This window comes from Meleagris gallopavo, chromosome 25, assembly GCF_000146605.3.
Source record: "Meleagris gallopavo isolate NT-WF06-2002-E0010 breed Aviagen turkey brand Nicholas breeding stock chromosome 25, Turkey_5.1, whole genome shotgun sequence".
Taxonomy (NCBI): Eukaryota; Metazoa; Chordata; class Aves; order Galliformes; family Phasianidae; genus Meleagris; species Meleagris gallopavo.
In genome coordinates this window covers 249,682-262,751 of record NC_015035.2, presented here as the reverse complement: position 1 = coordinate 262,751, position 13,070 = coordinate 249,682, and the positions used below count along the sequence as shown (strand labels likewise).

Below are 13,070 nucleotides of genomic sequence, written 5' to 3'. Positions count from 1 at the left end.
CAGGTGAGCGGGGTGGGCGGTTGGCGCAGCGCCGTGCGGCGCGCTCGGCTCCTTTTCTTACCGCTCCCTTCCTTACGGTTCCCTCCGCTTCTCTTCCTCCATCCTGGGCTGTTGTCCCCTCTCCTCACCTCAGGGCCTGGCCGGTGGGATCGCGGTTCGCTTTGCGCTGATTAAAGCCCCGTCTCGTCGCCCCGCGGTTGTGCAGCACGTAAGATGGCTGCTCTCCAGAAACAGCCGGAGCTGAGGCTGCAGCGCGGCGATCCGTTGGGTAAGGGCTGCCGCGCTGCTGGGGATCCCAGCGTTTCTCGGGGAAATGCGACCGAGAGGAGCTGTTGACCCAGAGCTTCACTGAAACACGGCGCTGCTGCCTATAGAGCAGATTTACGGTCCATCTCTTGGCTAATCGCTTCTTAACGGTTGGTATAAAAATGCGTACTGCTGTGTGCCGTCGCTGCTGCTCCTTTTCAATCGGTATCACAACACCACCAGCCGTGTTGCTGGAAATATTGCTTCTGCATTCTGACTTCTATAACAGGATTGATTTTCAATCATGTATTTCAATTCCTCATAATTGCAAAAGGAATTTCTTTAGAAGCAATATGGGAAGTTGAGCAAGCATCAGTTTATTTTCTGCTACAAAGGACAAGTAGGTATGGCTCAATAAGATACATATAGAATCGTAGAGTCGTAGAATTGCTCAGGTTGGAAAAGACCTTAAAGATCATCAAGTCCAACCACAACCCACTACCCTCACTTTAAAAACCCTCCACTAAATCACGTCCCTGAGCACCACATCCAATTTTTAAACACATCCAGGGATGGTGACTCAACCACCTCCCTGGGCAGCCTATTCTGGTGATTAACAACCCTTTCTGTTGGAAAGTTTTTAAGGAAGTTTTTCCTGATATCCATCCTAAACTTACTCTGGTGCAGCTCAAGGCCATTTCCCTTCGTCCTGTCACCAGTGAGATATATTAAAAGGCTTTTCAGTCTGCTTGCTAAACACAAACATCACTGGCTTTCTCTCTCTAGATCCCAGTACTGCTCAGAAGAGTCATTTCTCAGAGACTGACTGGAAAACACCAATGCTGTCTGTGAAGTTCCAGAGCCGCACCAGTCGCTGCTCCAGCATGGCCGACAGTGGTGATGTGGGCATAGGGACCTCCTGCTCCGACAGCACAGAAGGTGATTGTCAGCATGGGATCACACAATAACTGTCTAAGGTGTTCTTAAAGGACCCACAAGCATTAAACAGCCCAATATTACTGAACCCTAGTATGTGCAAGTTGGAGGGAGCAGAATCTATAATGAAATCTAGTAACTGTTTCAAAACCACTGCCTCCCTACTCAGATATACTGCCTAAAACATAAACTAGTAATTAAGGAAATTGCTTTTTCTCTAATAAATTGTTGACTTTTGACTAATAAGCATTTTAGCAGATTGAAAGAGCCATCTTGGTGATTGATATAGGTTTGATACCTATACATACAAGTGATCTACCAGCAAGTCTCTTGTGTACTTTGTTGCCCAAGAGGGCTATGGATGCCCCATCCCTGGAGGCATTCAAGGCCAGGTTGGATGTGGCTCTGAGCAGCCTGGTCTGCTGGTTGGCAACCTGCACATAGCAGGGGGTTGAAACTAGATGATCATTGTGGTCCTTTTCAACCCAGGCCATTCTATGATTCTAGAGATTTAAAATCAGTGTACCTTTGTGTATAACTCTTATCAGTGTGAAAGCTGTGTGCTTCTCGCTGGACAACAACAGTGGCTTGCACTCAGCTAAAGCCCTGAAGGTGAAATTTCTTGTCTCTTAGATCTTTTCTACTTGTGTTTTCATTCATGAAAGTGACATAAAACATTATTGATTCACTGATGCCTGTTCCAGCAGAGAGGAAGTTTGTGTTGTTCTTTAAAACAGTACATTTCATGCATTTGTACATCTCACAAGCCTTTTATTCTGTCCATTTTGAGTGAGCTATGGATCCTAATGTGTGAGTTGAAATTAAGGCTTTTTTAAATGGTTGAAGAAATATTTGGGATGGCACCAAAGTTGGCAGAAAGTGTTGATCTGCCTGTGGGTAGGAAGGCCCTGAGGCCCTACAGAGGGATCTGGCAGGCTGATCACTGGGCTGAGGACGATGGGATGAAGCAAGAGCAAGTGCCAGGTCCTGCACTTGGGCCACAACAACCCCAGGCAATGCTACAGGCTTGGGACAGAGTGGCTGGAAGACTTGGTGGCAGAAACAGACCTGGGGGTCCTCATTTACACTCGTCTGAACATGAGCCAGCAGTGTGGCCAGGAAGGCCGATGGCATCCTGGCTTGTATCAGCAATAGTGCAGCCAGCAGGAGCAGGGAAGCGATCATCCCTCTGTACTCAGCACTGCTGAGGCTGCACCTCGAGTATTTGTTCAGTGTTGGGCCCCTCATTACAAGAAAGACATTGAGGAGCAGTTGAGGAAACTGAGATTGTTCAGTCTGGAGAAGAGGAGGCTCAGCGGAGACCTCATTGCTCTCTACAACTGCCTGAAGGGAGATTGTGGTGAGATGGGGATCAACTTCTCCCGCATAATTAGCAATAGGACTAGAGGGAATGGCCTCAAGTTGTGCAGAGGAGGTTCAAGTTGGACATTAGGAAATACTTTTCTGAAAGAGTGGTCAGGGGAAGAGAGGTGGGGAGTCGGCATCCCTGGAGGAGTTCCACAAAAATTTAGATGTGGTACTAAGAGACATGGCTTAGTGGGGAAATACTGGTGATAAGTGGTGATTCTATGATTACTGGAGATATTACTAGAGCATATGTTTAAGTGTCTCATTTAGCCTCTCTCAGGATAATAAAACATCCAATTGTTTGCTAAGGACAGAGAGATAACAATGGTGTTTCTTTAGGAAATTGCCCTTCTGAATGTCTGTAGTGCCGCAGTCTTTCCCAGAGCTGAGGCTGAATTGCAGCACTGACAACTGACTGAGCCCTGCTGACTTTCAAATCAGCTCATCAATTACGTAGAAATGTTGTTGTGATGATCCTCAGTGCATTCAAGGAACTGATTTCAGCGTCCATGTGTAGCATGCTGGTCAGAGGGCTCAAGTTCCTGACAGTGATGCTGGGGTATAAATTCAGAGGCTGTAAAAGGAAATTGCACTGTCCCTTCTCTGTTTGCCAAAGTGTTCTTGTTACTGCTTGGTAGCACATTGTTCTCCAGGATTCCTGGACACAGCCAAGGAATGTCTGAAGAGATATCTTCCCTCAAACACTTTTCCTGATCATTTTGGAGGAATGGATCTCGCCCTTTCATGTTAGTTCTCCAGTGTTTTTATGATGGTCTTTTCAGAACCAGATTTCAGTCATATTCAAAGTGTTACCTGTTATTACTGCTTGTTGCAATGCTTGGAGGTTACAAGCATGTGCGAGCGTGACCTTGCAGTTCTGACCTTGGATTAAAGGAACATCCTATGGAGATGGGCCTTCAGCCAAACAAGTTTAGCTGAGAAACGAGAAAACAAGTTTGTGTATATCTATAAGCAACCTGGCATTAATGTGATATGCGATATGTTGGGAGGAGGAGAGGGAACAGGCATTTTGGTGTTTGCCTTTCTCAGCTCATGCTGTTGCTGCATTGAAATCTGAGAGTTGCTAAGAATAACCTTGTATTTCCATGTAGCCAGGTTTGGTGCCCATCTGACAGGACATGGTCACGTTGGGGTTCTTGTGCTGTATCATTTCCTATGGCAGTAAGGCGACAGCCATTACTGTAGCCTCTGGAAAAAGTTCCTTTGCTGCTGTATCCTGGAGGAGTTGGAAGATCCACTGCTTGGTGATGTAGTGCTCTGCTGTGTGTGAAGCTCGTGATGGGCTTAGCGAAGGCTCCAGTTAGGTTTGGGTATGGATGGCTCAAAGTCACTGAGCTGTGGGATGGGCAGAGCAGGATCAAGGTCTCAGTGTTCAGCTGAATAAGTTTCAGCCTTTTTATTCGATTTAAAGGCTTTGATTTCTAAAATTATTGGAAGGTAACCTTGTTTATTTAAGCTTATACTGGAATAACTAGTATACTAGCTACCTAGAGTCACTTAAAAATGGGTACTGAACTAAACTTGGATTTTCCCTGCAGTTTACTGTGGTAAACTTGTAGTGGGGGGGAGCACAGGTATGCCTTCGTTCTGTTGCTGTTTGGGGTGGGGGCAAAGAATTGCTTTTTTAGATTCTTGAGGAAAAATGTTCAGCAGAGGAATGGCTGTTCATGTCAGAATATTTCCAAGATTAAAGTATGGCTGATCTCTTCCCCAGACTTCTGCAGTTCCAGTAACGGTTCCTCATTCCAGCCCATTAAAACCCAAGTGACCATTCCAACAGCCCATGTTATGCCATCCACATTGGGTGCCTCACCCTCCAAGCTGTGCTCAGCAGGAGAGCAGAGCTGTTTGCAGAGTACTTCCAAAACTGCTGTGCCAGGATCTGCTTCAGAACATGCAGGACTCCTGAGAAACGGAGACTTTAATGCTGGGAAGTCATCTCAGCTGCCACACAGGGATCTGCTGCGTCTCTATGGGACTTCAGGGGAAAATGGATTTGAGCAATCTTGGCGTCCTGGTTCTGATCACGTGAGAACAGAAGATACTTGGAAGTTTGACACCCCTGCCATTGAACGCACCCTTAACCAGTCTCTCTTTCTGGATAGTTTGTGTGCTGACCCTCTCCAAAGGTTCCAGAAATTCAATCCAAACTCTGGGGCAGCTGAGGCGGGAGGAGACCATTATAAGGTGCTGCCAGAGATCAAGCAATCTGCAGGGGCTAATGGAGCCTGTGAATCCCAGGACGGAATGTGGCCAGGTGGCAGCAAGCTGATGCCAACAGGACTCCAGACCAACAATTTCTTTCCAAAACCTATAACACCCTCATCTCTAGCATGGATGCAAGAGACCTGCACGCTGCATCCGCACGAGAGGGTGTGTGAGCTCAGTGCTTGGAAACAACAGCTGGACAATGTGCGACTGCAAATAGAGCAAATGCAGGTAGGGCATTGTGTGTGTGAGTTTAAAACCCATCCTTTCTTTTTACTCATGTATTACTGTTTTAGACTTGTGAAGTGAGGGAAAGAATATCTTCTGCTTTTCCCTATCTTACACAAAAAATAATTTTCTTAATGACTTGTTTTTACAATGTGGTGTCACAGGTATCATTCGCTGCTTATTCTGAGCAGCATTGCATTGTGTTAAAACACTGCACAACAGTTCAGATGCAGAGGTGAAATATCCCATCAGCCAAAACATGTCAGTTGTCAGAAGTTCTTAGCAGTTTATAGAACAGTTCTATTCTGTACCTGTTAGAAAACAGATCTTCACAGAAGATGTGTTAAACTGCAGTTCATTTTTAGGAGGGGAATTGCTTATTGTCTTTTGCTACCTCTACCCTGATGGAGAAGATTGTTTCCAGTGAGCAAGCACAGTGATCTAAAATTATTTGTTAATCGCCAGTTGCTCTTGGGTGAAGTTGCTTGTTCTTGGACATCAACAGAGACTGAAATAGCTGTGTCCTGGCATGCAGATGAGCCCACTGTGTGCAAAATAGCTCTAGTAATGTTGCAATTATCTCTGTGGAGCATAAGCCTCTCCCTCCTTATTTTGTCTCCTCTTTCAGTTACAAAATGGAGGTGCCTGCCACCATCCCTCCATGTATTCTCCTCCACTACCTACGCTTGATCCAGCCCAGTGGATCAATATCCTGAACTCCCATGAAAACCTACTCAAGGAGAAAGAGCTCCTCATTGACAGGTGAGAGCTTCAACTGACACTGGGTTTAAAGGCTTCAGTGTATTTCCTGTTGGGAAGGGACAGTTTTAAAAATACAAAAGAGAGCTCGTATCTGAGTCCATTTTACCTGAATGGACTTTCTTTATTTTCCTGGAAGGAAGAACATACTGACTTTTGAAAACAACCATTTTGTTTTGTTGGCTTTTTCCAACATGCTCTCCTCCCCTCATTGTGAAAATGAGACAACGATCCTAAAGAGTTCAAATAAACCAACTTCAATTACAGTTTTCTGTGTTTTGTAATGGAAAAATATTTTTGTTTACATCACAGTTATCTAAAATGTCAGAACTACCCCCTCTGTGCTTGAGGACTTTCTGGAAGTTCTTGGGATCTTCCTGTTAAATTTGTTTGTTGTTTCTGTGAGTTTAAACCAACAAAGAGCACTTTTAATAGATAATACTAGTGGACTGTAAACTTTTTGAAAAAGTTCTAAAAAAGATGAGCTGTTTGCTCATCTTGAGTTCTCTGATGTCTGTTTTACTGATAAACTCTGCAGTCGACCTGGATCCTCCAGAACATGCAAGGCTTGTGTGTTTTACGTAGTACCATTGCTGCGGGGTGGGGCAGGGAAATTCTGAGGGGAGGAGAGAGAAGAGAAGTTTATGCAAATTGTGGAAAGGTCAAAATGAGCAGCTTTCACATTACCTCTGTGCAGGCCTGTTCTGAGTTGCAGAGTTGTCTTTCCACTGTGCTTGTTGGTCTATCAAGCATTAGTAAGAGTTGCTGTGGCACTGTTTGTGGTATTGCTCTCCACTGCCATTAAAAAAAAGGGATATATTGGAGAACAGTGCCTTACCTGTTTTTGTTTTTGTTTGTTTACAGGCAAAGGCAACACATATCCCAGTTGGAGCAGAAGGTCCGGGAAAGTGAACTGCAGGTTCACAGTGCCCTGCTTGGCTGTCCAGCACCCTATGGAGATGTCTACATGCTGAGAATGCAGGTGCTGCAGGCTGCCAGTGGGAAACATGTATTGAAATCGTTGGCCCTACCGCTCCTCATTAGTTGTTTCCCAAGGAGGAGGGCTGTGCAGAGTAAAATTATCCCATGTATGTGGTCCTTATTATATCATCTCTGAGAGCTTCTGATTCTTGAGAGCCCTGAAGTGCAGGGTTTGCTCAGAAGCTGTGCTTTTGATCCAAGTGTCTGCCAGCTCTGACGAGTGCAGCGTCAGAGACTGCAGTGCATAAGATGTGCTGAACGATGGTTGGGAATTAAAAAAATACAACTCTGAGACAACTCATCTGCTTCCTGCCAGTTAATAACTGAGCTCTGGTGAACAGAACTCACAGGCTGTCTGTGTTTGTAGGAGCTGCAACGGGAGAACACATTTCTCCGTGCACAATTCACAGAGAAGACTGAATCTCTCAGTAAGGAGAAGATTGAATTGGAAAGAAAACTGGCTGCTGCAGAGGTGGATGCAAAGCTGATCCAGGAGACACTGAAGGAAAATATGCAAAAATATGCAGAAGATTTAAAGAAGCAGGAAGAAAGGGTATGATCCCATTGATCTAGAGATGGGAAGATGTCTTATCTTTGAAAAGTCAAAAGTCAGCGTAGAGAGGTGAATGAAAGTTTTTCACAGCTATGTGTTACACGTATATTCTGATCTCCTTAAAGAGTACTTTGGCTTTATAAGGAAAAATCTTTCCTCCTGCAGTTAAAAGTATTTCAGTACTTTTAAGCAGAAAAGAAGCCTGTCTTTAGCTAAATGAGCAGAAATACTGCCGAGGTAAGGTGGCATTTTGGTATTGAGTGCTGAACAAACAGATTAATGAGTGGGTATACAGATGACTGAAGAATGGACAAGAAATAATATAAACTAATCTCATATATAACCATCCCTGCAGATAAAGGGAAGAGAAAAACACATTAATAATCTTAAAAAGAAATGCCAGAAGGAATATGAACAAAACAAGGAGAGGCAGCAGAGAATCGAGACCCTGGAACGATACCTGGCTGATCTTCCAACTCTTGAGGACCACCAGAAGCAGAGTCAGAAGGTAAAACTTTATCTGGGTAAATGATGATAACTCTTCAAATAGTTGCTCAGGTGGCTTTTCTGCAGCTGCAAATAAACCCTTGTGCAGCTGCCTAAGTAAAGTTACAGCCCTCTCTTTTTTGGGAAGGGGTGTTCTGAGCTACAACTGAAGGGGCACACGTAGGTAATAAAAATCTGCATTGCAAGGGTAGTTAGTTGGAACACATTGTGCTTGTGATTGAAATTCCTGGGAGATCTCTAGTGTTGTGATTGTCTTTGTTACAGCTAAAAGAATCTGAACTGAAGATTACTGCTCTGCAAGAAACAGTGCTGGCACTAGAAACAGAGCTTGGAGATGTACGAGCTGCATTCAGAGAGCAAGGGATGCAGCTAGAAAACCAGAAACATAAAGAACTGGAACTTCTCTCTACTGTGCACAGGTGAAAATACAGAGGATTAGATCTAATCTTCAACTTAGGACTGAAGTAGTAACTGCATGAGAATAATGATGTTTTAGCACATCTGCAGTCCCACCTCTGAACTGGGTTGCCATGAATTTGTGAAGATTATGCAACCACTCACCAAAGCACTGCTCAAATTCTGTATTCCAAGAGTAGAGGGTGGAAAAATATCAAAGTAGCAGGAAGAAAAACAACTTCTCTTGTCCTCCTTAGTTTTTTGTTTCTTCTGGTTATTGGCCTTAACCATAATTCCTTGCAAAATAGATCTTTATGGCCTGCAGTGTCTGAGACTCCACCAATATTATGCTCAGGACTGTGCCCAGGGAATGGGATTCCTTCCCTCACAGCCTTTGGAGTTTGCAAGCTGGGATGCAAACTGAGAGCATTGACATCTGCTATGGAAATCATTTGCCTCCTCACATTATCTAGAGGGAAACACCCCAAATAAAACTGGTTTTCCCATGGTGTTGTGCTATTTTCAGCTTGCAGGACAAGGTGCAGCAGTGTGTAAAGAATGCAGAGAGAGGGCCTCCTGTACAGGATGGGGAGAAACAGAAAATAGAAAATGACTCTCTGAAGAAAGAATGCGACTGCCTCAGGAAGGTAACAGGCTCTCCCAGCTGGGAACCATAATTATTTTTTCTTTGCTTTCCAGGGAGTCACACTGGGCACAAAAACGAAGTCAAGGATTTTTGCATTTATAGGTAGTTATAACTGCACTGAAACAGCAGTTCCTATAATTCTAAACCAAAAGGTTTTAAGAACTGTTCTTAATGTGATAATCATGCACTCCTAGAGGACTACTGGAGAAAAGCTGCAGAATGTAGAGGAGAGAAGAAAACCACAAGAATGTAACTTTGCTGATCTGTTTGTAGCTGATATTTCTAAAGTACGTTCTATTAGGGCATCTTAATCTCCTACTAATGTAGGCAGTAATTAAAGTAATAAGTGGACAGGAACAAGGAAGAGAGGGATCGCTGCTGTCCTGTTGAAGGAAGAGTCCTGGTGGTATTGCTGAAATTCTCTGTGGCTCATAGTTGCAACACCTGTGCTTTTTATTCCAGATTGTGGAAAAACAGCAGCAGAAGATGGAGCAGTTGTCTTTGCAAGTGAAGGTGAGAAGGTGGCTGTGGAAGTACCTAGAAATTCAATTTTCTATAAAGCAAGCCAAACTTACCATTTTCCCATGGTCTTTTGCAGAACCTGGAAGAACAGGTGGCCCAGGAAGAAGGAACAAGCCAAGCTCTGAAAGAGGAGGCAGTGAGAAGGGAAAATGCGCTGCAGCAGCTCCGGACTGCAGTGAAAGAGGTCAGAGCAGTACCTGAGTATAACAGCTGAATGAATGGCAGGCTGTGGTTTTTAGCAGGGCTTCTAATTTGCAGTCAGCAGCACAATCTGTCCTGCTTGCTGCCTGTCACTTGCTCTGTCAGTGCTCCAAAAGGAGATCTTCTGTTCAAAAACAGGAGGGGAGAGGCAGTTTCTGCTTCGGGAACTTCAGATGAGGCTGTGGATTGTATGGGACAACACCAAGGTGGCCAGTTGGGGGCAGCAAGGCAGTGAACATGAGTCCAAACTCAACTGCAATCCTGGTTGAAGGGCAGGACTGAGCCTCAGTCTCAAGCTTAAGGAGCCTAAGCACAGTGGCAGCCTTTGAGGGAAGAGATGGCTAGCGTGGGGATGAGATGCTGCTGTACTTTTCTGTTTTGTCACACCGTGTCAGGGATGGCACAGCATCACTGAGTGCTTCCTGTTAGCCAGGAAAGCAGGCTGCTCAAACTCTGCAGGGCTGACACTTGCTCACTTTCTCACTCTCACTTGGAGAGAGTCTGGAGGGCTTTATGTAGACCTGCTCCTCCTGTCGTTGGTGCTCCCATCATCATTGAGCAATTGTGTTAAGCTGCTTTGAAGTGTTCTTGTTCTGTACCAAGTGACCACTCATCTGCTGCCACTTGTTCAGCTTTCAGTGCAGAACCAGGATCTCATTGAGAAGAACCTGACCCTTCAGGAACGGCTCCGGCAGGCAGAGCTGACAGCTCAGCCCCTGCCTGCTGAGACTGCCCGCCTTGCCCAGGACTTGCATTGTGAGCTGGCCAGCTGCCTGCAGGATTTGCAGTCTGTCTACAGCATTGTCACTCAGAGGGCTCAGGGCAAGGATCCTAATCTCTCCCTGCTTCTGGGCATTCGCTGTAAGTATGCAGTGATGGCATAGCAAATCCTTTGTTTCATGTGCTGCAGTAGAATTAAATACCTTACATACAGTTTAGAAGATTCTTACTTTCCTGAACCTTCTTACTGCAGTTAGCAAGCTTTAAGAGTGCATACAGTAACAGCTACATGTTAGTAATATGTCTATTGCAAAAATGATTTTTGTCTCACTTGCAGATGCATGGGATTGTTGGTCAGAAATCATACCTGAGGTAACTCTTTTCTATGATTCCACAGCTGTGCAGTACTCAGCTAAGGAGAAGGACGACTTGCTGAGCCCCGATGTGCTTGCAAAAAAACTGGTGGAGGTAAAACAGCTTCACAAAGAGGTGGAGGACTTAAGAACGGCAATATCTGACAGATATGCTCAGGACATGGGAGACAACTGCATCACTCAGTGAGGAGAGCTCTCCCCCAAAGTAAGACTGGAAATGAAGACTTGAAACTCTCAGGAGACTAGAACTCCTACAACTGAAAACCTATTCAGCACTTTACCATCCCAATGCTTGGGTGCAAACATGTGGCTTATCCAGGAGAAATTGGGGGTTGTTGCCAGAAGTGTTTATCTGCTGACTGGCTAACTGGAATCATTCAGGGCTTCAGTGTCAGGCTTTGCAGTAGCTTTGATCTTATGGAATGTGTTTTTTGTTGTCTTTGCTGGAGCTGGTGTGCTCTCTCACTCTGGGAGATGAATTCTGAATAGCTTCCCAGGCATGTCAGACACTGAACATTCACATGTGACAGTTAAAACCAACACTAAAAGAGAATGTATGCCCTGGTCTTTCTGATAAATTCTCTGCGCAGATCCTGTGCAATTTATAAGAGTGGAGTACTATCAGAACGTTCAGGGGATATCTGTGGATTTTGTAGGCAAGCAGGTGTGCTGATTATCCTACCACTAATTACATCACCATGCTACAGACTCGTCAGGTGCTATGTGTGCAGTTCTGGCGTGGATGCTTGTGTAGCCATTCATGCACCAGGACCTGCTTTGCTCAGGTAAATGCAGCCAGAGTCTTTTGGTAGCCAACAGGAGTTGGGGAATAAAACAACACTAACAGAAGACTCAAAACACTGTCCCTAGATCCTGTATCCTAGAAGCCTTAAACCTTTTCCCTCTGAAAAAGCACACTGAGTGTGTGTATGATCCAGACTACAGAGGAAATGGATTGATGCTGAAGTGCCTTAAATGTGCTACAAAAGCTTCCTGTCCACACACTGCTTTGTGCCTAATTCATCTGCTGGCAGGGTGAGGAATTACTATTTATTGTAGCAGCCTTTAGAGCCATTGCAAACAATCCTGCAGGGCTTTGAATGTACATAACTCCTGCCTGAGCTGTAGGGACTCTCTGCACAGGGGGACCGTGCTGCAGGCCTGTTAGGAGACACCTGCATGGCTCTGCTTGCTCCTTGTTGAGAAGAAAGCCATTCTGGTCCTAAAATGGCAGCAGGATTGTATAGCTGGATGTGAGAGCTCCTCCTGATGCCAGTGAGGCTGCAACTACTCAGGTTTTGTTCTAGCTCTGCCTCTGGTTCTCTGCTTGCTCCCCACTCCTGTGCCAAATAATTGGAATCTAAATTGGTATGGAATACAGTTCGTTTTGTCACAAATTCCTTAATCTTAGTGGCAACTTTACAGTCCTGAGTGTTGGCTTGAGACAGTGCTGTGGTGCAAAGGGTGCAACTTGCGTTGGTTGCTATCTCTTGACTCATAGATTATGAAGTCAGTGGTAAAACAGGGAACGTCAGTACTGCTGAAACTTCTGCCCCTTCAATTGCTCTTGGTTCACACTGGGGCCGTGAGCCCTAATTTTGAGAGAAGTGCTGTTGTAACTTTTGTGTTAAGATTTAAGACCAAATCTGTTTTGTTCTTGAAGTTTGGCCTCCTCAGTGGCTGCTGGCAACAAGCTGGTTAGTGCGCCATGCCAGCCAGCTGTGGGACAGCATGCAGAGCTTCCAGCATCTGCTGTGTTACATCTCAGGCTCTGTCCCCACACTGCTGGTGCCACGTCCTGAGCTCACTGTGGTCCAAAGCTTATTGAGGTCCTGGCTGCCAGCAGCTCTGGCACGGAAGGCAGAGCCGCACAGCCGCTCTGCTGCAGGTGGGGACGTGCTGTTCAGCAGCTGTTCTGCTCAGGGTGCGGTGGGAGATGTGACTCAGGTGCAGGAACACGTGTGCCTCCTGCCTGTCCAAAACCGGCTGCACAAACGGGGTCACGGCAGAACATCGCTGCCCTAAGGCTGGCTTGGCTGCCCCAGCCCTGCTGAGCCCCGGCTTCTGTGTCACTGCTTTGCGTGTTACCCTGCAGGAAACGTCCGTGCTTCTGTGCTGCAAAACGACCTCTGGCCTTATCGCAGACCCAGCTGGGCGGGGAACGTCGGCCCTTTCTTTGCGCAGGGTGCGGGACCACGCGCCTCACCTCTGCTTGTCGTGCAGTTCGTATTCCGACGGTTGGCGTTCAGCCTCGCGTCGTTTTCCTCCATCGAGTCGAGCACGGGTGTATTTATATCGGCGTCTGTCTTACCCGCTTGTTTGTACCGAATGTTTTGAGTATACAATAAAGCCGCTCTGCTCCACTCGTGCAAAGCAGTCCCGCGAGGCGGCGCGAAGCGGTCCG

General features: G+C 45.8%; 1 protein-coding gene across 4 annotated transcripts; it reads left to right on the top strand.

The window, feature by feature from the left end:
* The first annotated feature begins 6 nt into the window (after positions 1-6).
* CEP85 (centrosomal protein 85) lies at positions 7-13,029 on the top strand. 4 transcript variants are annotated; one of them, XM_003212467.4, is made up of 13 exons: positions 7-268; positions 1,033-1,185; positions 4,286-5,010; positions 5,636-5,769; positions 6,631-6,748; positions 7,115-7,300; positions 7,656-7,808; positions 8,072-8,226; positions 8,730-8,850; positions 9,312-9,362; positions 9,448-9,555; positions 10,205-10,433; positions 10,690-13,029. In XM_003212467.4, exons 1-13 carry the CDS (start codon positions 214-216, stop codon positions 10,851-10,853), a joined length of 2,352 nt encoding a protein of 783 aa, XP_003212515.1. In that variant the 5' UTR covers positions 7-213; the 3' UTR covers positions 10,854-13,029. The 4 variants fall into 4 exon arrangements, with proteins under 4 accessions (XP_003212515.1, XP_010721541.1, XP_010721544.1 ...); XM_010723239.3 differs by having other exon boundaries at positions 7-416; XM_010723242.3 differs by lacking the exons at positions 7-268; positions 1,033-1,185 and adding an exon at positions 3,663-3,815.
* Positions 13,030-13,070: the final 41 nt, after the last annotated feature.

Bases quoted from the DNA above. Each gene is read 5' to 3' on its own strand.
- CEP85 (XM_003212467.4), top strand. From the start codon at position 214: ATGGCTGCTCTCCAGAAACAGCCGGAGCTGAGGCTGCAGCGCGGCGAT. The intron at 269-1,032 runs GTAAGGGCTGCC...TTCTCTCTCTAG, and splicing joins GCAGCGCGGCGATCCGTTGG to ATCCCAGTACTGCTCAGAAG. The intron at 10,434-10,689 runs GTAAGTATGCAG...ATGATTCCACAG, and splicing joins CCTGCTTCTGGGCATTCGCT to CTGTGCAGTACTCAGCTAAG.